This window comes from Anomaloglossus baeobatrachus, chromosome 1, assembly GCF_048569485.1.
Source record: "Anomaloglossus baeobatrachus isolate aAnoBae1 chromosome 1, aAnoBae1.hap1, whole genome shotgun sequence".
Taxonomy (NCBI): Eukaryota; Metazoa; Chordata; class Amphibia; order Anura; family Aromobatidae; genus Anomaloglossus; species Anomaloglossus baeobatrachus.
Window position 1 is genome coordinate 696,976,281 of NC_134353.1, and position 25,959 is coordinate 697,002,239.

At 46.2% G+C, this 25,959-nt stretch overlaps 1 protein-coding gene across 1 annotated transcript in view; it reads left to right on the forward strand.

The window, feature by feature from the left end:
• Nucleotides 1-25,959, forward strand: part of LOC142298383 (serotransferrin-1-like) — a 117,770-nt gene that overhangs the window by 28,635 nt on the left and 63,176 nt on the right. The window contains exons 6-10 of the mRNA XM_075341764.1: nt 270-334; nt 7,282-7,439; nt 10,522-10,708; nt 12,005-12,153; nt 18,086-18,176. Of these exons, the coding sequence (XP_075197879.1) occupies nt 270-334; nt 7,282-7,439; nt 10,522-10,708; nt 12,005-12,153; nt 18,086-18,176 (650 nt within the window). The remainder of the gene's footprint in view (nt 1-269; nt 335-7,281; nt 7,440-10,521; nt 10,709-12,004; nt 12,154-18,085; nt 18,177-25,959) is intronic.

The following is a 25,959-nucleotide window of genomic DNA, read 5'->3' on the forward strand; positions in this document are numbered from 1 at the left end:
AGATAAGTATCTGACCAATATATGGGGCATCAGCAGAAAAGGAATGGCAAAAATCAGCCTTCGTCATGTGACCTGAAACCTACAGTACAATAAATGGAGCTCTCAAAACGCGTCTAAGTTTCAAAATGTCTAATTTTTGTTTCCATCCTACAGGAATGGGTAACAGGTAAATGTCAAAAATAATTGTAAAGTCAGAGAAACAATATCTCAGCATCCAATTAAATTTTTACACATTGGTTACTAATTATCTACTTTCCCCCTCTCTGTAGATGTCTAAAGAATGGTGTAGGAGATGTGGCATTTATGGATCACCTGACTATACTGAATGCAACTGGTAAGCTCTATGCCATAATACAATTACGCAAACATTCCAGCCTACTTCACTAGTCATCAGGTCTATATATTCAGCAACATCTTGCTACTTCTGTTCTCTATCATGTGTGGTCTATTATTATTATTATTATTATTATTATTAATAATAATAATAATATTTATTTATCGAGCGCCATTGATTCCATGGTGCTGTACATGAGAAGGGTTTATTTACAGAATACATATACAAATTACAATAGAGAGACTGGTACAGAGGGAAGAGGACCCTGCCCTTACATTCCATAGGATTTTGGGGAGGAGATGTGATGCCCTGGCAAAACCAGGTAGTCACAGAGGTTGTACTAATCTCTCTGGTACAAAACTCCATCCTCCTTGGCAGTCCAACACAAAACCCACACCCTGATGCACAACACCAGCCAGTAAAGCCTAGTCACCACCATGACAATCGGGACACACCAGTGGACGGGACCAGGCGGATGAGAACGCTCACGTAGGGGTGTAAAGGTTTGAGGTGACAGCGGAGTCAGGGGTTGGGGCCCCTGAACTACCGTACTAGGTGGCAGACGGCAAGCAGGACCACAGGTGACAGAGATCCGGTCGCAGGAGACCTTAAGTGGACCGGGGCAGGGTTGTAGCCCGCTGGTGCCGACAGTGGGAATCCGGTCCGGAGACCATGCACAGGCGAGGTGCCTGTGTGACGCCCTGGAAAAACCAGGTAGTCACAAATAGGCCCCTGCATAACACCTTCCCTCACTAGGAAACACACAGCCAACCAGTAAACTCTAGTCACCCCCCTCAGGGAAAGACAGACACACCAGTGGGCATGACCAGGCGGTTGGGACATGCCCAACCAGGGGCCTAGACAGCCCAGGGCGGGAAAACAGTGGACCGGCTAACCAGGCTGAGGGGCCCGGCCTGCCCCTGCCCGCCACGCTGCCTCCCTCGCCTGCCGCTGACGCCCCACTCGGTCCACTGCCACCAACATTGGCAGCGGTACGCATCCCGTCGGCCCGCGAGGACCAGCCAGAGGAAGCCGTCGGCAGCAAGCCCGTCACCGCCCCAGCACCAACACCGGCTCCACACAAGTCCACCGCCCGAAAAGTGGCTCGTCTAGCCGAAGACCCGACACCGATCCTGGTCCCGAAAGGAGCCATGCCTAAGACGACAACAGCCCCGGCAGTCGGCCCGGCCATGGCGGAGGCAGACCGGAAGCCAGTCCCATAGGTCACGCTGACCGCTCCCAGGTACCCTGCCTCGGCTAAGGCACGGCGGGGATGTAGCTGCCAAGCGGCACAGCAGGCCACGTCACAGCGGGGTCCCCCATTGCAGAAGGTATCGGTCGTGGCAGGCACGGAGGGACTCCGGCTGGGTCCATCCCCCGCACAAATTGACCCGGAGCAACCAATAGAAGCTCCGTACTGGGAGCGGCAGCGGCGGCAGCTGGGAAGGGAAATCGCCGCCAGGGAGAAACGGAAGGCGGAGGTCCTGTCCCGGACCTATAATGAAAAGGACAACCTACGTAACACTACCTTCCGTGTGCGGGGCCAGGTCTACCAGGGCCAGGTCCGGCATTTTAACCCCCAAAAAGGATGGGGGTTTATCTACGAGCCGGGCATGGAAGCAGAGATATTTGTATCCCGGAGGGATGTCTACCCACACCTGCCCGTCGGCCATCCCCACTGAGACCTGGAGCCCGGGGAGTTGGTGGTCTACACCTGGCACTGTGGGGAACCGGAGCCCAGCACCACGTCCACCCCTCTCTGCCACTCTCCAACCCTGATGAAGATGAGGAGTATTAGGTAGAAGATCCCGGCTACCCACAGTTCAGTTCCCCGTTGGGACAGTGTGCCTTTGATGTTTCCCATTGCAGTTGAAAGTTAAAACCAAAGACAAATGGCTGAGAACTTGCAGGCCAGCCCATAAACTTTTGAGCCTTGTAAATAGCCCCCAGACCATCCTTTTCACCAAACCGCAGTCTCTGGAGAGGCTGATTAGAGGCCGGGCCTGCGGTAGAGTAGGCCGAGGCCCTGTCACCAACGAGACTGGTGACTACACTCTGGGTCAGGGGTCCCCTGGACGTGGGGCCCTTGAAAGGACTGCCAGGTAAGGAACTTTTTACCCGGCCCGTTTGGGCAACACCCAGACCTAGCCTGGACTTCGGCAAGGGGTGCTAACCTGTGTTTTAGTGGTGGAACCAGGGCTAGGTTGTTTTGGGTGGGTGAAGTGGAAAGGACCCGGTCCGTCCCGCCCCGGTGCAACATTTAAGTAACCTGCCTCCCGTAAGGGAAGAAAAACAAAATATTCTTGAAAATGTAAATATGTTATTATGTTTGTAAAATGTTTTATTCTTTTATCTTCTTGCAGTAAAAATAAACCGGTGGTGGTCGAACAGCCCGAGGATGGTCTGTGTTTAACCAAGGGGGAGTGTGACGCCCTGGCAAAACCAGGTAGTCACAAATAGGCCCCTGCATAACACCTTCCCTCACTAGGAAACACACAGCCAACCAGTAAACTCTAGTCACCCCCCTCAGGGAAAGACAGACACACCAGTGGGCGTGACCAGGTTATTGGGACACACCCACCCAGGGGTCTAGAAAGCCTGGGGCGGGAAAGCAGTTCAGTGCAGTTCTGTCTAGAGTTCAGTTTGGAGAGGAGTGTGGGCTGGAGCTAGGGGTAGCTCCAGCAGTAAAGTCCAAGTTGAACGGTACCAGGGTAGGAGCCCTGGTGCCACTGGCTAGGAGGCAGACGGTGGTCTCTGTCAGCAGGAGATGGGAAGATGGCTCAGCAGAACCGAGGTGGACCGGGGCAGGGTTGTAGCCCGCTGCTACCGACACGGGGAACCGACCCGGAAACCGTAGCACAAAGGGGGATACTCGGACCCTGAAGCCAGGAACCAGAAACAAGTGGAACTGGTTAATTAAGCTAGGAAGTCTAATTCACACAAAAAGGTGCAGGAAAAGGATAGAGACCACCAGCCGGGTGGGGGATCGAGAACGCAACCGGCCGCGGCACCGGCCACCACCACCTTGGTTTACCAGAGACTTGTGTGTTTTACTAACTGTGAGTACACCAGCACCTCCTGTGGTCGCCATCCCCTGCACGCACCAACCGGGGCCACCATCCCTACCCACGGAGGGGTTAACGTCTTGCTGCGCAACATCTCCCCCGGGTGCCCCGTAACAGCAGCGGTAGTGTCCCACCTCACCACACACCGTGGGTGGGGTCACAAACCTATTACGGCCTAGCCCGTACATCTACGTCTCCCATTTTATTCGGCATGTCCGCGAGACCCCCGGGTCCGGAGACCCTCGAGCCACCACCCCTGAAGGTTCGGATCCGAGCAGCGTCGGCTGCTGGCACGGGGGCGACACACCTGGACCCTAGGGTGAGGAAGGTTGCAAGCCCCTTGTCAATTGACCAGCCAGGGACAAGGTTTCAGGCCTTGTTCCACAGTAAGCCCAGAGAGCAAAACGGAAGCCCAACGCGGGGGATAGGGTGTCCTCCAGAACCAACAGAGATCCCAAGGGTCAGATTTCGCGGGCCACAGCTCCCAACATACACAGCACCGGGAGTGGACTTCCCCGTTCCAAGTGGAGTTGTCCCATTGAAGACACAAACACTGAGTGCAGGAGGAAGGGACCCCTGTTTGCTACACCCGGGTGTGGGACCCGAATACACCTGCTGGAGACAACCGGTCACTGGTAATTTGGTTTACCACTGGACTTTGTGTGCAAGTCTTTGGAACTGTGAGTACACCATCCATCCCCGGTCCAACCCTGCATGTCATTCTCCGCAGTCACCACTCCCGTACACCGTGGGCCCCGGGACTACACCTCCCCTACCCGTGGAGGGGATTCCATCCTGCTGCCCCACTCCATCAGCCCCGGGCATCCCATCACCAGGCAGCGGCGGTGCTACTAACTCTCACTGCAACCCACGGGTGACGTCACTGTCAAACTATTCCCCTGTAAATACCCCCCATTCCTATGGTTGTGAGTACGGACGGCCACACGAGCCTGGGTCCGGCTACCACTCAAGCCGCAGTAACGAACCCGTATCCAAGCAGCCCCTGCAGCAACCCGGCCCCCGTCCGCAACAGAGACAGTAGGTGGGGTGTAGGTCGGGTGTCAGTTCCAGCACGATGGTGAGGCGGTGGTGACGCAGTGGAGTCTATGATGCAGCAGTGTGAACCTCATGGTCACTGCAAATAAGGAACCTATCAGAGCATTCAGGAGGGGAGATGTCAATGGACAACACACAATATTTTATTGAAATGTATTCTATTTTTATTAGAATAAAATAGATCTATGGGGAAGCTGCTAGGGATAGCCTGCTTTGTAATTAGCCATAAAGTTGCTTTAGAGACAGGGCCATGAATGAGGAGAGAGAAGCTGAAATCCAGAGGGGTCTCTACTTGCTTTCTTAAGGGGAGGAAGAGCAGCTCACCTATAAGAGGAGAGACATTGCACTTACAGAGTAGGAAAGGGAGGTAAAAAAAGAGGGGAGCATTGCTGCCTGTGTCTGAGGTTGAAAGCGAGCAGTGCCGTAGTAGAGGGGAAACTTTGCAGCCTATGCCTACTGAGAAGGGTGCATTCTCTGACTAGGTGAAGATTTGGCTGGAAGAGGGCCAAATAGTTCCATGTTAGAGGAGACAAGGGGAAAGACCTAGAAAAGAAGAATTGTACCACTACAGATCGGTCTAGAGTTGAGTGCCTCACATGAAGAGTGAGTGTGGATAATAAGGAAAGAGGCTGCATGTAAGGCCCCCTTCACATGTCTGTGAAACACACACGTTTTGCACAGACCATGTTGAAGGTGCATATGGCCATCCATGTGCCAAAATTTGGTACACATGTTCTCTGTGTGCTATCCATGATAGCACACACAGAGCAGGAACTTTTTACTCACCTGTCCCCAGCACTGCTGCTTCTGGGTCCGCGGTGCAGTGAATGTGCATGAGCTTAATGAGTGAGCCCAGAAGCAAGTGACAGCAGCGTCGAAGACAGCAGCGCTGGAGCCAGGTGAGTATAGAGAATAATTTTATGTCAAAGACACGTGTTTTCTCCGGTACGTGTCACACTGATGTCACACGGATCACATGAGTGTGGGGGCCGTGTGATATCAGTGCTGCCAGAGAAAAACGGACTTGTCTCCATACGGAACACATGGACAAGCGTCTGTGAAAAAATGTGTGAGCAGACCCATTGATTTTAATGGGTCTGCGTATGTCCATGTCTCCGGTATGTATAACGGAAGTCATACGTGCCGGAATTACGGACGTGTGAAGGGGGCCTAAAAATGTGCAGAATGACAGATATTATTGTCAATGTCAATACAATGACAGGCACTATTGGCAACAGGAGTGTAATAACTGCTGTGACCTTTAGTAGTGGAGCTTTATGTGCAGATAACACTAAGGAACAGAAGAGCTGAATAGACCATCATACTCCTTGTAGTAGCAGAGATTTACCTGTTCATGGCACTCAGGAGCAGATGAGTAGTCAAGCATCTGATGGCATCCGAATCAAGTGTGAAGTGTAGCTAGACTCCTGGAAAACACATGGTAGCAGCATGCAATTGCTTCCTGAATACTTAGGAGTTATACAGCTACCTGAGCCTGTGGCACCCCAGTGGTCCGGTTGCCACAGTAGCGTAGCCCTCCTCATAGGGGGGGTGATACTATGCCTGGAAGCAAAAGAGGGGTTCCCCATGCTAGGTAGCACCAGCATTCAACACTTTCCTAACTCCAGACCAGATGGGGGCGCTCTAAAACCCAGTTCATGGGGAGCTTCCCTATTCATTCTGTCCTGGGGTAGGGGTTAGAAGACACACGAAAGTGAAACTGGTCAGAACAAGTCAGGAGTGGAAAGAATACAGTCTCTGAGATGGGAGCTGCGAAAAAGCTCCCTCAGGGCCGAGCACAGAGGACAGGACCGCAGAGTCCTAGGCTGTGTGGGTACTAAAGTCCCATCAGCTGAATATGGAGGGCAGGAGACTGCAGGTCTTCTGGCCCACAGAGCGCCAGGGGCACAGCAGCATAGTAGAGCCAGGAGCCGTGACCGGAGGAGCGGCACCAGTAAAAAGCTTGCGCTGCCTCCCATACGGTCGAGAACCAGTACCGACACAAGGAAGAAGGCCGCAGCGCAGCTTCAAGCCGCAGGTACCCACACATTACAGCACAAGAAAGAAGGCCTCTGAGCCCACCTGGCTTGGTGGATCCCCTAAATTGCATCCAGGCTGACCAGACCTCCGTTACCAGCTGGACCAGTCTTCTGAGTCTGTATCATCTTCTACCGAGTAAAAGGTAAAGAAACTATTGCCCCTGTGTTGTCCAGTTATTACCAGCATCCTCGGTCCCGCATCCCAACATTAAGTCCCTCCATCATTTGTAAAGACTACTACTCCCAACAGCCCTGGGGCCCAGCTCTACCTGTGGAGAGCTATACCAACTCAGCTGCATCACCACCGACCCCAAGGGAACTGAATAGCAGTGGCGGCACATATCTGGCCGCATACCACAGCTGGCGTCACAACATCTCCCATGTAAATATTCCCCCATCATCTTAAAACGATACCGCCGGGGTCACGGAAGCAGGCCCTGCCGCCGTGATCCTCCCAAACATAACTGCGGCCCGGTAACGAGTGCCTAGAGGCCCCAGTGGGCGTGTCAAGCCGACCTTGAAAGGCCTTGAATGATGACATCAGAGGTGCATGCTGGGTTACAATAGTAACCAAACATGCACTAGCACAGAGGGAAACTACCACCATGGAAGGAGAAAGCAAAGCCTGGCCCTGGAGATGGGACAGCTGAGTAATACTTATATCACAGTTATCATTTATTGTATGTATATCCTGATAATAAACATAGAACACCAGAAAAATATATTATGCAATTACTATAGATATATGGTAATCTCATCATTTGCATTTTTACATTTTTTTTCTTAGACGCAGAAATAGATCAGTTTGAACTCTTATGTCCAGATGGATCCACCGCTAGTCTAAAATCCTACAGGACCTGCAATTTGGGTCAGGGTCCTGGCAAAGCAATTATCACCAGAACTCATATGAAAAGAATAACTAAGAGATTTCTTACTGTGATCCAGGTAAACTTCCACCATATGGTCAAGAGACAACTATTTCCAATTGTAAATTGTTTCCCGTTCATACTAGAAGCAAAGTAATTTTAAAATGTTTATAAAGTAAAAAAAACAAACAGATTAAGTCAGCTCACGCATCCATGGAACCGTGCAACGAATTCACTTAGTGTAGACTGAGGAAATACTATATATAGGAAGAAGGGTCTTAATCCGGCATCCAGGAGCCATAAAAATAGAAATTTTATTAAAGTATCTTTTCATTCCATATTAACTGGCAAACAATACAATTGGCAAGGTATCAAACTTCACACAACCGCGTTTAAGACTATCTGTCCTTATTCATTGTAACTTTCCCCCAACCGTATTTTCCCCGAGAATAAGCCCTACCCCAAAAATAAGCCCTAGCTCATTTTCTGGGACAAAAAATAACATAAGACAGTGTTTTATTTTTGGGGAAGCATGGTAATAATAACAACAATAATATTATATAATGTTATTATATGTTATTATAAATATATGCATACATATATATTTATATATATACGGTATATATATATATATACAGTACAGACCAAAAGTTTGGACACGCCTTCTCATTCAAAGCGTTTTCTTTATTTTGATGACTCTGAAAATTGTAGATTCACATTGAAGGCATCAAAACTATGAATTAAAACATGTGGAATGAAATACTTAAAAAAGTGTGAAATAACTGAAACTATGTCTTATATTCTAGGTTCTTCAAAGTAGCCACCTTTTGCTTTCATTACTACTTTGCACACTCTTGGCATTCTCTTGATGAGCTTCAAGAGGTAGTCACTGGAAATGGTCTTCCAACAGTCTTGAAGGAGTTCCCAGAGATGCTTAGCACTTGTTGGCTCTTTTGCCTTCACTCTGCGGTCCTGCTGACGCCAAACCATCTCGATTGGGTTCATGTCTGGTGACTGTGGAGGATAGGTCATCTGGCGTAGCACCCCATCACTCTCCTTCTTAGTCAAATAGCCCTTACACAGCCTGGAGGTGTGTTTGGGGTCATTGTCCTGTTGAAAAATAAATGATGGTCCAACTAAACGCAAACCGGACGGAATAGCATGTCGCTGCAATATGCTGTGGTAGCCATGCTGGTTTAGTATGCCTTCAATATTGAATAAATCCCCAACAGTGTCACCAGAAAAGCACCCCCACACAATCACACCTCCTCCTCCATGCTTCACGGTGGGAACCAGCCATGTAGAGTTCATCCGTTCACCTTTTCTACAAAGACACAGTGGTTGGATCCAAAGATCTCAAATTTGGACTGATCAGGCCAAAGCACAGATTTCCACTGGTCTGATGTCCATTCCTTGTGTTCTTTAGCCCAAACAAGTCTCTTCTGCTTGTTGCCTGTCCTTAGCAGTGGTTTCCTAGCAGCTATTTTACCATGAAGGCCTGCTGCACAAAGTCTCCTCCTAACAGCTGTTCTACAGTTGAGAATGTGTGTCCAAACTTTTGGTCTGTTTTATATATATATATATATATATATATATATATATATTTGAAAAAAAACAAGGAGAAAATTGTAGAAAAAATACCCTGACTATAAATAAATAAATTGCAAGTGCTTAATAAACAGGGTGCTTAGTATATACATTTTTGCAAAAAGGTACGTGACGAGGTGAGACAGCTTCTTACCTTTTTGCAAAAATGTATATACTAAGTACCCTGTTTATTAAGCACTTGCAATTTATTTATTTATAGTCAGGGTATTTTTTCTACAATTTTCTCCTTGGTTTTTTTCTAGTCTTGAGGCTGCAATTCACATGCTTGTAATGTTGCATGTTTATTGAACAATTGTCACAGCTCAGTTTTTTGGTGTTTTATATATATATATATTTGTAGCGGTGTGAAAAGGTGTTTGCCCTTTCCTGATTTCTTATTCTTTTCCATGTTTGTCACACTTAAATCTTTCAGATCGTCAAACAAATTTAAATATTAAACAAAGGTAACACAAGTTTAAACGTTTTTGTTGCAAAGTTATTGGTGGTTAAAAAAAAAGATAACCACCAATAACTTTGCAACAAATCGTTTAACCAACAGTCTAAATCTTCAATGGGTCTATACTTTGATATTTATGGAATTTGATTGGACTTTGGACTGTTAAAAACTAAAGTTTATTCAAAAGTTTTTCACAAAAATGTTTTCAAATATTTTTTAGAAAAAGTTTTTTTTTTTTTTTTTAAAAAAATGTTTTTAGCTCTTCAGGCATGCCTGCGAGTGTGTGAAAAACCTTAAACAAACACACCTATATGTACATATACTTTTTATTGTGAATTATAGTTGATAGCAGCCGGCTGGGGCTCCAAGGGTATTCTATTGGTTTTAAAAAAAACTGTACTGCTGATAAATGTGCTAATTTATTCAAATTTATTGGTTTTATGACTGTCCATCAGAGGTAAATAAAAATTAAAAATTTAAAATCTTTCCTTCGGTCTAGTATTTCTACTATTACCTTCCTAACTATTAATATTAATAACCTAAGGTAACACAGATTTTTATAAAATTTTCTTAAATTTAAAATTTTCATTATATATGTATAGTAGTTTTGTATCTTGATTGATCTTTTACAAATGTGATGATACCAAATATTTTTAATTTATTTATTTCTTTATTTTTTTAAAATGGTAAAGGTGATTTTAATTTTTTGATATTTATGGGAAAAAAGCACTTTTTTTACTTTACAACCTTGGTAGGGGATCAAATACTTATTTCTCTCTCCAAAATGCAAATAAATTTATATAATTTACACAATGTGATTTTCTATATTCTATTTTGGATATTCTATCTCTCATTGTTAAAATTAACCTACCCTTAAAATTATAGTGTTCATGTCTTTGTCAGTGGGCAGACTCACAAAATCAGCAAGGGATCAAATACTTATTTCCCCCACTGTATAATGGCCTGCATTTCTCAAGTTTATTGAGATCAGTTCACTCAGATGGTAATATACATAGACATAGGTGTAGTATATATTTTGTCTATATATTCATAAAAGAAAATAATAATATTTCTAGAATTATCAATTTAAGTGAAATCAATCTTTTACTCTGCACAGAATTTTTTTGGTAGAAGTGGAAAACACAAGAGCCGTTTGTCTCTCTTTACATCGGAAAATTTCGGGGGGCAAAATCTTCTATTTCATGATACTACACAAAAGCTGCTGGTTTTAACAGATGATGCAGATATGACAGACATTTTGGGTCTGGACTATGTGGCACTCCTCAAGGAACTGGGACATGAAGGTAAGATCACAGGCACAAGTGCCCACTAATCTAGTAAACTTCACAATAAAAGTCATAATATCTACAGCTTTGCTAATAATTAGATATGCCAAGTCAAAGGGCAATATTCATGTATCCATTATAGTTGACATCCACACAATAATACGGCTAGTAAGGATAGCTGTATAAAGTAAATGCACAAATGGTAAAAAGGGAACATAAAAAATTGATTTGTTGTCATTGGAAATTGACTGTTCATGCATAAAAAATCGTGTTTACATTTTCGAAATACAATGGAAATCTAAGGCTAAAGGGTGCTTTACATGCTGCGACATCGCTAGTGATTGCTAGCGATGTCGTGCGCGACAGCAGCCGCCCCCGTCGCTCGTGCGACATTTGGTAATCGCTGCCGTAGCGAACATTATCGCTAAGGCAGCGTCACACGCACATACCTTGTCAGCGACGTTGCTGTGACCGCCGAACAATCCCTCTTTCAAGGAGGAGGTGCGTTCGGCGTCATAGCGACGTCACAGCTGGCCAATAGCAAAGGAGGGGAGGAGATGAGCGGGCAGAATATCCCGCCCACCTCCTTCCTTCCTCATTGCCGGTGGACGCAGGTAAGGAGATGTTCGTCGTTCCTGTGGTGTCACACATAGCGATGTGTGCTGCCGCAGGAACGACGAACAACATCGTACCTGCAGCAGCAACGATATTAAGGAAATGAACGACGTGTTAATGAGCAACGATTTTTCACGTTTTTGCGCTTGTTGATCGTTGCTCATTGGTGTCACACGCTGCGATGTCGCTAACGGCGCTGGATGTGCGTCACTAACGAAGTAACCCAGACGATATATCGTTAGCGATGTCACAGCGTATAACGCACCCTTAAGTGTGTGGTATACACTTAATTCAAGGGAGAGATCAAAGAAAAAGCCTAATCACGATGCAGAAATGCACCAGGGTTGCATAGAATTGTAGTAGCTGGCACTGGAGCCAAGGTCACAAATGACCTTGGAGATATTACACAGGTCAAATAGGTCATCTGATGAACAGCTACTCTGATTGGCCGGTCTTCTGGGTCTACTAATTGACCAGAACAGTTATCAGTAATCTTGGCTGCCCAGGGTGTGATGGTCTGGCCTGGGACGGGTAGAGATGAGTTTGTGACTCCAAAGGTTTATCATCGTGAGGTTATTTAGGTAGATATTGTGATAATAAAATACATAGTCTTAATTAGCCCACTTTTAATAAAGAATACTTGGAAAATTTGGAAATACTTTCCATGCTGGACCATAACTGTACATATCTCTATGTCAGGTATCTCTCTGGATCACAGTGTTATCCGCTGGTGTTGTATTAGTTCTGCCGAGCTGAGGAAGTGTGAAGACTGGGCACTTAGCGTGAGATCGGATCCTTTGGTCTGTGTCCAAGCAACATCTCTAACTGGATGCATTGAGATGATCAAGGTATATATGCTGAATGCACAAAGTGACTCTCCAGCCCTGTTAGTGTACCAGCCATACACACAATTACTTCATAAATTAGATGACCCAGCATACATCGCATACGTTAGAGTACCCAGTTTATTTACTGTTATGTCGGCTAAAGCTATTAACCCTGTATCTGCATGGTTATTAGCATTAGGAGGAATAAAGTTCATTTTCTCCTGGGTGCTGCACTTTCAGATCAGCGGCCACGCATCTTCCTAACACTATTAGGGCTCATGCGCACGTAACTGCTGAATATTCTGCAGCGATTTGACAGCACATGTGCGTGTCAAATCGCTGGAGAGACACTGCATAATGGATGCATTTTTTTTTGTACAAAAAAAGCCGATTTCATGCGCTCTGGATGCTGCCCCCACCATAGACTGAGTGGGAGCTGCATCAATAGCGCACAAATTAATTGACATGCTCATTTTATGAACGCATGGATTTGGGTCAAAATTTTAGCACCCAATTCGCTGTGTTCAAAAAAGCAACGTGCGCACGTATCATGCACAATCTACATAGATTGTTCTGTAGTTTCTAGTGTGCTTTAGGCTGATTAAATTATATAATTAATCTTGGGCTGTTCTGTTATCTCGATCTTGAATCCCACGTCTGTGTGTTCGGCTAATAGTTACCGTAAATCGGTTGGTGGCAGCGAATTGTGCCAAGGATTATTGTGGGGAGGCCAGTGAGATTCGGGGAGATTTTATATATTCCGCCCGCGGAGGTCGGGGGAATATATACCTTACTCTCACCGGGGACCCTTCAATAATCGGCATAAGTAGTATAGCGGCCTCCTTGCTTATGGTCGGGCAATTCCATAATTGGCCTGACTATAAGAGGGGCGCTAGAGAGCGCGTCACGTGCTCTGTCTGTCGGTCGGGAGGTATAAAGGAGGGGTGACCCCCACTTGTTACCCCCCGATTGTGACGTACTGGTAGCCAGCGCGGGGGATTTCTGAGTGACCCCCCCGGTGGTTTGTGACACAACATAGCTCCACATCAAACTCCATGGCACCCAAAGGCATCTCAAGGCTCGGGCCCACTGGTCCAGGAAACCATTATCCAGCCCCATTTCCGTGAGATGGCTGGATTGTCATTGTAAATAAGCACTTGAACCTTGCCTCTCCCCCCATCTCATTGTAGATTGTAAGCTCTCACGAGCAGGGTTGTATTTTTTCCCCTCTAAATATTGTATTTCTATAACTGTTACTTGTATGTATATGATCCTCCTGAATTGTAAAGCGCTACGGAATATGTTGGCGCTATAGAAATAAAGATTATTATTATTATTATTATTATTCTGGGGACGCAGGACGCATGCATTTAACCTGCAGTGCTATACGCAACGTAAATGCATGCAATTACGCAACGTGTGCACGAGCCCTAAACCTACAGATTAGCCGTATAGCTGCAGATTAAGTGTTAGGCTAAGGGGTGCTTCACACATAGCGAGATCGCTACCGAAATCGCTGCTACGTCACGGTTTTGGTGACGCAACAGTGACCTCATTAGCGATCTCGCTGTGTGCGACACTGAGCAGCGATCTGGCCCCTGCTGTGAGATCGCTGCTCGTTACACACAGCCCTGGTTCGTTTTCTTCAAAGGCGCTCTCCCGCTGTGACGCACACATCGCTGTGTGTGACAGTGACAGAGCGACGAAATGAAGCGAGCAGGGAGCAGGAGCCGGCATCTGGCAGCTGCGGTAAGCTGTAACCAAGATAAACATCGGGTAACCAAGGGAAGCCCTTCCATGGTTACCCGATATTTACCTTCGTTACCAGCCTCCGCCGCTCTCGCTGCCAGCGCCGGCTCCCAGCTCTCTGCACATGTAGCTGCAGTACACATCGGGTTAATTAACCCAATGTGTACTGTAGCTAGGAGAGCAAGGAGCCAGCGCTAAGCAGTGTGCGCGGCTCCCTGCTCTCTGCACATGTAGCTGCAGTACACATCGGGTTAATTAACCCGATGTGTACTGTAGCTAGGAGAGCAAGGAGCCAGTGCTAAGCAGTGTGCGCGGCTCCCTGCTCTCTGCACATGTAGCGACGTTATGATCACTGCTGCGTCGCTGTGTTTGACAGCTAAGCAGCGATCATAACAGCGACTTACAAGGTCGCTGTTACGTCACAGAAAATGGCGATGTAACAGCGACGTCGTTGTCGCTGTCGCTATGTGTGAACCCAGCCTAAGTTCACATGACCAGTAATCATCCATTAGAACAGATCCAGTAAGCAAAGAAACCGATTCATTTCAAATGGAAGAAAAACAGATGATTCATTTTCCATAGACTTCAATGTTAAAAAATGGATCCAGTTTCAGTACGTTTTTGGGGGGGGTTCTTTTGCTAGACAAAAAAAATGTACCTCATGACTTTTTTTGTCCTACTAATATAACTGAATTCGTTTCAAACACATGATTACTGAACATGTGAACTCAGCCTTATCTGACATGATAGGTGCTCTTTAAGAATATCCAGGCACTGTTAACATGCAATATCGGAAAATATCGACATTTGTTTTGATAGTTATAGACTGCTAATGCGGTCAAAGGTTGTTGATCAAGTGGTGACAACTTTAATGCCTGTCCACTCCGTAGACATACTGCATACTATATGTCAATTTAATCAGAAACAGAAGATCACTGTTTGCCAACACAATTTGTGCCACTTATGTCCTAAAGGATTACATATAAGATGTGCGCTCCATTTGTCAAAACATTTAGACCAGACATGTTAGTCGATACACAGTAATGCGGGCGTCACACGATACGATCTATCGTGCGATCGTACCTCCCCCCGTCGTTTGTGTTGTGCGTCACGAGCAAATCGCTGCCTTTAACGCACAAAGTCGTTAAACCCCCGTCACATGTGCTTACCTGCTGAGTGACGTCGCTGTGGGCGGCGAACATCCACTTCCTGAATGGGGAGGGACGTTCGGCGTCACAGCGACGTCACACAGCCGCCGGCCAATAGAAGCAGAGGGGCGGAGATGAGCGGGATACACGATTTGTAACCGATTTGCGATCATTCTGAGACGCTCGTAGGTGTCACACGAAACGACGTCGCAAACGATGCCGGTTGTGCGTCACGAAAACCATGACCCCGACAACATATCGCACGATAGATCGTCTCGTGTGACGCCCGCATAAGAGTTGTACGTAGAAATCACCAGGCCCCATAGCAAAAGTTCTAAAAATGCCTTCTCAATCAAAATAAAACAAAATTCTATACATTCGGCATAGTCATAATATCACTCAAATTTAATAAACAAGCAGAAGAACATGTACTGCAGTATGTACACAATGATTATATCCCTATTGAAGCGCCTTAGTGTTCTCACACATGATACCTCCTTCATGGTCAGTGCAGAAAATGGTTGTCCTAAAAATGCTCCCACACAGACACAGCAAGTTTTGAGTCCCCCACAGTGAATTAACCCCATCCCTGCAGTTTCACTCCACTTGTATAGTATGATGCCACCACAGAGCCTCCAATAATGTAAGATGTCCCCACAGTGGTACCGAAAAGTTTAAAACTACCACAGAATAATGTCCCTAAAGTGCCACCCTACAGTATGATGTCCCCATAGTTGCACTTACATTGTATCATGGCCCACACTAAGTATGATACCCCCAGTACTCTCTCATTATGATACCTTTATAGCCCCTAATCAGTCTGATGGTCACCAAAGTTCCCTCTCAGTATTGTAGCACCCCATAGACCCTCACAGTATAGCCTCCACAGTTTCCAACTCAGTATGACTCCCACAGCTCACCCTTCAATCAGTATGATGTCCCTCATACTTCCCACTCAGTATTATTCCCACAGCCCACCCTCCACAAGTATGATGTCCCACAGAGCTCACAGCTCAACTCTCCCTCACTATGATGTCCCCACCCCAACTCAGTATGATAGCCCACACAGCCCCGCACTTAGTATGATGTCCCCAAAGCCAACCACCATAGCTACCCTTTTAGTATGAGGATCCCTACAGACCCCATCTTGGTATGATGGCTCTTACATCTCCCAACTCAGTATGATGGTCTCAACAGCACCTCACTCAGTATGATGGCCTTCACAAACCCCACTCAGTATAATATATGCACAGCCCATCTCACCACTTAGTATGATGGCCCCTATACCCGCCCACTCAATTTGATGCCACCAGAGCCATACAGTTTGAGGATTCCCACAACCTCCCACTCAATATGATGACCCACATCCCACACCCCACTCAGCATGATGGCCCCCACTGCCTCCCTGTCAGTATGATTGTGCCCTACAACCTTCCACTCTGTATGATGTCCCCACGGCCGACCCTCACTTATTATAATAGTCCCAACAACTACTGATATTTAAAAAAAAAAAAAAAAAAAAAAATATATATATATATATATATATATATAACACTAGTCAACTCACCCCATTTCCCTGGCACACTTGGATCTGTGCAGTGTGAGTTCCGAAGCCAGGCGCGCCTGCAGTGTGCTGAGTGTCAGATTAACAGGCGCTGGCTGGATGGTAGATCAGGGAGCCATTCTCCATGATCCACCTTTCTATTCAACGGTAACTGTGTGCTGAATTTGTAATGATGGGCAGGGTGGGGGAGGTGTTGAACAGCACCAGGCCCCATAATGATCTCATGGTCTGTCTTTATGGACGGTACGCCCTTGCACAGTAAGTTAAATAATTCACCCTCTAAGTTTGGGCACAAAACTCTGTGTGGGGTAGTTTCCATGTGCTCGTTTTTGGGTTTACCAGTTAGAAGATAAAAGATAACAGGACGGCAAAAAGTTTACACGGCCACGCTTACCCAATGATGATCTTGGGGCTAGTGGTGTATACAATATCTGATTATAAAGAACGCATTTTCAAATCCAGATGGAATTATTAATCATTACAAAACAGGAAGTAAGGAGTATGATTGTGAATGTTAAAATCCAAACATTTATTGAAGCATCTCACCCGTGGTCTATTAGTGAGGCACCACAGGTAGGAGATTATTGGTTAATTCCTCCAAAATTGGTGGGATGCCCTGGCACAAAGCTTATGTTTACAGTCAACTTTACTGATTGCAAAAATCTGGTGACAGATCCTATTTAAAGCATGTTGCTTGAAAAAACTATAAAGAAAGTTTATAAATCTGTAAGAAACAGTTTGCTGATCTCTAAGGAGCTGACTACTGGGACCTTAAAATTCCTGTTAAGGGGCACTGAGAAGACTTAGAACGGAACAGTTGTATGCATGTGCTAATCATTGTTTTTGAGACTGCCTTGGGTAGCTGGACTCCACTCCATTTTAATGGCGCATTTCAGAGTCCCTTTCTCAGTTTTGTTGGGAGGATCCAGTGGTCAGCCTCCAGCGGGCAGCAAGTTAGGTGATAGCTTGCTGAGTTAGGACTCCCACAACTAAAACCTTTTCAGAAGGTACATGGACTTTCATTGTATTGTTTCAAGCATTATAAAAGCATTGAGGAGGACCTTGTCACCAGATTTTTGCAATATAAACTAGATAACATAGTAAATTGATCCCCCAGTCTTATCAGGACTAAAGGCCCAGTCACACACAGAGATAAATCTTTGGCAGATCTGTGGTTGCAGTGAAATCATGGACATATTGTTCCATTTGTACACAGCCACAAACCTGGCACTGATTGTCCACAATTTCACTGCAACCACAGATCTACCACAGATCTACCACAGATCTACCACAGATCTACCACAGATCTACCACAGATCTACCACAGATCTACCACAGATCTACCACAGATCTACCACAGATTTATCTCTGTGCGTGACAGGGCCTTCAGAGATTTATGTATTGTTTGTTTTGTGCTCTTCGGTTTATATAGTGATTTTTGGGGGAAGACCCTCAAAATAAAAATGCTTATTCTGTGTTTTTTTCTTATTAGAGTAATGAGGCAGATGCTGTTACATTAGATGCCACTCATGCATACATTGCTGGAAGGTGTGGACTACAACCAGCTGCAGTGGAGTACTGGGGTGAGAATAATGCATTATATACTACACACCTACAAGCCATGGAGGTCAGCGCTATCCTTACCTTACTATATAATGTTTCTCATGGTATACAGTTTAAAAGGCGCTAAATTTAACATACTGTATAGTCCATAATATGTGAAACTTTTCGCTTAGGGCTCCGCCACACATCCGTGAAAACCACGTCCGTGTAAAACGGGCCGTTTTTCGGGTCCGTTTTCCGTTTTTTAGGTCCTTTTTTATGGTATGTGTGGCCTGCGTGTGTATCCCGTATGCTAGCCGTATGTGCGTGTGGAATGTCCGTGTGTGCGTGAGTGAAATAACTGACATGTGTATGTGTTGTCCGTGTGAAATGTACGTGTGTGATGCAAAATGTCGTTACTACATGTCGGAAGACAGAGTAGCGGGATGAGAATGAACTCGGGTGAACTTCACCCGACTTCATAGTCATGCTGCGGCTCTGTCTGTGCCGTGTACTGATTAGCGGTCACCTGTGAAGGATTCACCGGTGACCGCTAATCCCCCGAGTGACTGAAGTGTCCCCCCCTCTCTCATACTCACCGTTCCCCGATCACCGGCGCTGCACGGCGTTCACACTGCTTCGGCGGCTTTTTCTAATTTGAAAAAGCCGGCCGCTCATTAAACAATCTCGTATTCCCTGCTTTCTCCCCCCACCGGTGCCTGTGATTGGTTGCAGTCACACACGCCCACCACGCTGAGTGACAGCTGTCTCACTGCACCCAATCACAGCAGCCGGTGGGCGTGTCTATACTGTGCAGTGAAAAAAATAAATAAATAATTAAAAAAAACGGCGTGCGGTCCCCCCCCATTTTAATACCAGCCAGATAAAGCCATACGGCTGAAGGCTGGTATTCTCAGGATGGGGAGCTCCACGTTATGGGGAGCCCCCCACCCTAACAATATCAGTCAGCAGCCGCCCAGAATTGCCGCATACATTATATGCGACAGTTCTGGGGCTGTACCCGGCTCTTCCCGATTTACCCTGGTGCATTGGCAAATCGGGGTAATAAGGAGTTATTGGCAGCCCATAGCTGCCAATAAGTCCTAGATTAATCATGTCAGGCGTCTATGAGACACCTTCCATGATTAATCTGTAAGTGACAGTAAAAAAACACACACACCCGAAAAAAATCCTTTATTAGAAATAAAAAACACAAACAAATTCCCTCATTACCAATTTATTAACCCCGACAAACCCTCCATGTCCGGCGTAATCCACGGACCTCCAGCGTCGCTTCCAGCTCTGCTGCATGGAGGTGACAGGAGCAGCAGAAGACACCGCCGCTCCGGTCACCTCCACGCAGCTAATGAGATGAGTAGCGCGATCAGCTGCTGTCACTGAGGTTACCCGCGGCCACCGCTGGATCCAGCGGTGGCCGCGAGTTACCTGACTGACAGCAGCTGATCGCGCTACTCATCTCATTAGCTGCGTGGAGGTGACCGGAGCGGCGGTGTCTTCTGCTGCTCCTGTCACCTCCATGCAGCAGAGCTGGAAGCGACGCTGGAGGTCCGTGGATTACGCCGGACATGGAGGGTTTGTCGGGGTTAATAAATTGGTAATGAGGGAATTTGTTTGTGTTTTTTATTTCTAATAAAGGATTTTTTTCGGGTGTGTGTTTTTTTTACTGTCACTTACAGATTAATCATGGAAGGTGTCTCATAGACACCTGACATGATTAATCTAGGACTTATTGGCAGCTATGGGCTGCCAATAACTCCTTATTACCCCGATTTGCCAACGCACCAGGGTAAATCGGGAAGAGCCGGGTACAGCCCCAGAACTGTCGCATATAATGTATGTGGCAATTCTGGGCGGCTGCTGACTGATATTGTTAGGGTGGGGGGCTCCCCATAACGTGGAGCTCCCCATCCTGAGAATACCAGCCTTCAGCCGTATGGCTTTATCTGGCTGGTATTAAAATGGGGGGGGACCGCACGCCGTTTTTTTTAATTATTTATTTATTTTTTTCACTGCACAGTATAGACACGCCCACCGGCTGCTGTGATTGGGTGCAGTGAGACAGCTGTCACTCAGCGTGGTGGGTGTGTGTGACTGCAACCAATCACAGGCGCCGGTGGGCGGGTAAAGCAGGGAATACGAGATTGATTAATGGGTGGCCGGCTTTTTCAAAATAGTAAAAGCCGCCGAAGTTTTTATAACAGCCGTGCAGCGCCGCACCGGGGATCGGGGAGCGGTAAGTATGAGAGAGGGGGGGGAACTGACCGACAGACAGCTAGAGGGACAGATAAGACAGAGAGACCGACCGACAGACATAGAGACCGACCGACGGGCTGAGGGAGAGAACGAAACAGAAAAAGAAAAAAGACCGACATCACATGAAAAAAGCACAAAACGTACAGGGAGCAAACAGAGATGCGTCCGTGTCACTCGGACATGCGCACAGACCCATTGACTTTCATTGGGTCCGTGCTGCGTGTTGCGTGCAGAAAACGGACATGCTGGCGTGAGACACGGCCCACAAAACGCATCACGGAGACGGACTAACGGACATAACCAAAAACGCAATTGTAACCGCTGAGATATAGTAACATTGGTGCACGTTTGGCCGTGTCTCCAGTATACACGGAAACGGACCAAACACGCACGTGTTTCACGGATGTGTGTTTCAAGCCTTATGCAATTTTCATGGTAAGGTAGTGATGAACTTCTGAAGCTGCAACACTGTTGCACAATATCATGAATTCCTAGCCCTCAATGTATTGTAATGGCATGGGTCCCCGTTGGACCCCTATGAGTGCTTTCTTCTGGCATGCTTGCCTCAATGAGATATCAAAACCCTGAAATAACTCACTTACAAAAGTTAATATGGTAGAAACCATGTCGATTTTCAGTTTAGACACTTTTTTTTTAAGTAGAATCTTATCGGGATGACTTTTATAATAATGTGGAGCCTGGTACCACTTCCCATTCATTAATAGCTGGGTTCCTGTGTCATTGTCAGTATATGTAGCAGGGAAAGGTTTCCCTTTTTCCCTGAAGAAGAAGGCGGACATGCCTTTGAAACGCGTTGGAATGGCTCAATAAAAGAATACCTTTTAATACTCCAGCTTTGTGGTTTATAGCGCGGCATAAAACCCGTCTCTCGTTTTTTCCCGATATTGTCAGTATATGGTTGACAGCAGGGGCAGATAAAAGGTAGCCAAGTCCAGGCAATTTGAAGTGCATGAGCCTCCCATATACCCGATGTATCCTGATGTTTTTGGTGGTAATGTGATAAAAGCAGCAGGTGAAATAAGTATTGAACTCCTCACCAATTTTGTAAGTAAATAGATTTCTAAAGATGCATGAATTTAACACCAGATGTTGATAACAATCCATCCAATTCACAGAGGTAAAAAAATCAAAACCATAGATGTCTATAAATTTAGTGATCTGTAATAATGAGAAATGACACGGGGAAATGGTATTTAACACTCTTACTGAAATATATTTAATACTTCATAAAAAAGTCTTCATACAAAAGGTGGTCAACCTACTCGTCACCGGGCAGCCGCGGGTTGGCTCAGGTGATGTCATGGGTGGCCTTGCCCTGTTCTGTTGCCCTAAGGCGTACAGGAAATGGTGGGGAAGCGGGGTGTTTGGGGAGAGTTTGTCATGACACCACCTGTAGAATGCGGCCAGGAGTAGCCACCGCTGCAGAATTCCTTGCCTGGGCAGGTGTTATGGCAGCCGGGATTATGTCGCTCCCCACAGGCAGAGCGGGCCAAGGGTGGATGATGAGGGGATTTAACGGTCGTTGGCGCCTAAGAGCTGGGCGGTGACGCCGGTAAGGACAAGCCAACACAGTCTCTGCGGGTTCAGGGTGTCATTTACTTCAGCTGCCAGCCCGGTCGTACTGGTCACCGCCGTTATGGGCTCCGGTCAATCCCAAGCAAGGAAGAGGGCACCACTGGTGTTTGAAGAAAGAGAGAGAGAATGTCCTTTTTCTAGGATGTCCCCTCAGTGGTTAGGTACCCTGGCTGAGCTCCCACTTCAAGGCCCGGGCCTAGTAAAGTTTAAGAGCTCCAGTGATGTCTTTGCAGAACTATGATCCCGACGGATCTGTTTGTATGAGTGTGTTGCGTCTACTTCTACCCCCAGTGGAACCCGCCCCCAAGGTGGCTGGCTTCAGTGACCGGGGAAGTCCCATGATCGTGATGGCCACCCCTCTGCCTACCCTGAGCCATCCTATTCTGTGTGAATGCTCCTAAGATGCAAGTAAAGTATGCGAAGGTGGAACACTAGTGATTAACCCCCCCCTCTTACCTGAGATGGATACTGCACCTTAACTGAGGCAAAGTACCCTGTGGCTACCAGAGCCTCAGGGGCGCCACACCTATGCTGTCTTACAGCTCGAGTTCAAGTATTATATAGACTGGCGAGATACCTGGGATATTGAAACACTTCAACTGAGAACAATATCAACAGATTAAAAGTGTTTGCCAGTGGGTGCCATCTTAGCATCATTTGAATCAGACATCAGTCCAGAACCTTAATTATAATTACCGCGTCACTTCATATATCTGAGCCCACATGGGTCGCCCTAATTAGGGAGATAGCGTCACGGTAGAGGAATTTCACATCTCCGAGACCTCAATGAATTTTTAAGGACACCCTCTATTCTGATAAACAGTCCGCTCATAGGGAAGCATTGCATTTACTAGTTCTACCCATGCTCGTGCAGTCGGGGGGAGCCGAGCAGCCCATCCACCATCGGGCTATCAGTTTCCTGGCCATAAAAGAGAGACTACAACAAAAAAAAATTTGTGATGGTGAGACCATGTTCCCTCGTCCAGGACTCCAAAAAGACACAGCAGTGGGTCAAAAGATATGGGGAAAGAGGCCAGCGAAGATAGAATGGAGACAACCTCTCGCCAGAAGGAAGCAATCATCGGGCACCCCCAAATCATATGGATGAAGTCCGCGTCTTCCCTATGACACCGCGGACAATGCGGTGACGCGCGATGGTGCTTCTTAAATAGTCTCAGCAGTATTAAATACGCCTGTTAAATTATACAGATTTGGATCTGGGAAATTATTTTATACTTGTTACAAGGGATACAGAGATATTATGGGAAACCATAGCAAAATGCCTAATTAGGCATTCTAAACCCTACCCCCTAAAAAATTATTTGGCGGAGCAGACGGATTTACATTCCATAGGCACAGTCACAAAAGGGCATACTGTTCAAGTTTTAAACATAAGCAGGGGGATATGTATTGCGGCACATATAGAGAAATAGTGCCCAAACTGAACCCCTTAGTGTTCTCACCTACCATGACACCACTTTTATGGCCCTAACAGAGTGTGATTCCACCCAAAGTATTACACAAAAACAATATGATTTCCCATAGCGAATTCCCCATACAATTTGACCCCAAAACACCCCCACATGCACAGTATGATGACCCAATAGTGTCCCAGCAAAGTATGATGTCCCCACAGCCCCCCCATACACAGTATGATAGCAAAATATAAACAACAAAGTCTATTTACTACACCCTGTTCCCCCGTTGTGTTGCTCTGGTCTATCCAACATGTGGACTGAGGCACTGTATAGCAGGTGCGATCTAGTGATGTGATCGTACCTGCTGCATTGAGACTCAGACACACTGTATGAATGTTGAATCCTGAGGATGTAGATACCATTGAAACACAGATGCCAGGAGGGCTTACGATTGCACTAGACCCTCCAGTTCACAATCCCAATAGCAGCTACATTTTCTGACGCTATTAGCAGTACGTCACTGTTTGTTTGTTACCCTTATAATGAATACCATTAAGTTGAGAACAATTTGAATAACCTGCTCACCTGCTTTTAAATGCTTGGAAGCTTTTCAATTTATATGCAGGATAATTTTTATAAATAATTTAGAGTCCGTAATAAACTGGGTGATATCGAATATTGTCCTATATAGACAGGATAAAATTGGATATGATAGGCAGAAGCTGCATCACATTTATCACATAGGTGCATGTGTGATATATTTTGCAAATACTTCATAGTAAATTTCCTTGATTATCTTTTCAAATTCTAGTTAACACAATGTAGTTGTAGAATATGCGACATCTTTATTGTGGTCTTAAAATTAAATCAGTTGGGCAAAAAAGTGCCTAATCTATCACAGTAGGCACAATGTATGATAGATTTGACTTATCTTGTGTGACGCCCCTGCGGTAACCAGGTGTCACAAAAATAAGGTAACAATTAAGGTAACAGCTCGGGTTCTTCATGACTGTGCCAGTCATTAAACAAACACCAGCACACCAGGACATTTACACTCACTGTACCCGGCTGGGAGCCTCACTTAGCCAGATGACAGGGCTGGGCACTGTTAGATAACAGGCAGCCAACTGGGAAGAAGAGACCAGACCTGGGGGAGGAGAAGTGACCTGGGGAGTGTGGGTAGTCTGCAGAAAACAGGAAGTAGTAGTTAGTTAGGAGTTGGAGGAGAGAGTGAGAGGAGTTGTAAGAAAGGTGTCAAGGCAGACCAGAGACTCTTGAGACACAGAAGGAAAGAGACTGCAAAGACCTGAGTAGTAAGAACAGCCACTCATAGGGGGAAAGTAGCTGCAGAGCGAGAGAGAGCAAGTTCCAAGGACAGAGGGATCCTGTGGGGTGGACATCCAGGGCTCACAGTATTTTGCACGCACGGGTTGCATATCCCAGAAGAGACAAGGACTTCAAGCCATCTGTTAACTCTGCCAGGCATGGGGGTTTTCAGGACTCATCTGCCAAAACTAACGTGCGAGGCATTAGCAGCAAAGGGAGATCGGGACATATCCTTTTAAACAGTCCAAGCTGCCTGCGGCAGCACCCAGACACCAGGAGGACCTCCAAGTGCTCCACACCAGGGAGGACCCACATACACAGGAGTGCACAGTTGGGGAGTGGCACCAGGTTGGCGGGCACAGCCATCAGGACTTGGGCGCAGCTGGAATCCAGTACGTCTCCAGGGCGTAAATCCAGTAAGTAAAACCAATCAAACTGCACTCTCTGTCTGGACTGCTTCTTTGTGCTGCGTCTCCACGTAAACCCTTCACCTACCCCTGGGGAAAAGCCCTGCTCGCGGAGGGCTCCACCATTCTTGCTGCCCCATCCATCATCCCCAGTGATAACCTACAGCGGTGGCCCTATCATCCCTGGCCGCAAACCGCGAGTGGCGTAGTTGGACTTTATTTTATTTTTCTTATTATTTTTCATTTAAAACTGGTCGACGGTGCCCCCGGATCCGGTATCCCTCGAGCCACAGACCGGCCGGATCCGAGCGGCCCGGCTGCCCCGGGGTGTGACATTTGCTAGTGATACTTTTCTTCTCCTTAGCCTCCTCTTTGTTGGCTTTTTTAAATGTACATTCTCTATAAAATTTTGACAAAATTTCAGCACAATAAACTTTGCAATTTTAAGCCACATGCTCTTTTCTTGAGCCTCATTTTCTATGCAGTTTTCAAAACTCACTGATGAGGAGCAAAACGTGTCCAGATCACATGATAAATCTAACGTAAGGCCTGTAGGACAATTTTGGGCATAAATTAGGTGAAAATTCAGGTGTATTTACCTTTAACCTCCTCCTATATGATGTATGCATGCTGTGTCATTTGTGTTTTTCTCAATTAAGATGAATTCCCTTGTAAATCCATGACTATCCATTTTCATGTAATGTTAAGGGCCAAACATAGGAATGAATGCAAAGCATATACCTGTTATTTATAATTCTATTTTCTTTTACATCAACTACCACATTTTTAACTCAATTTAACTT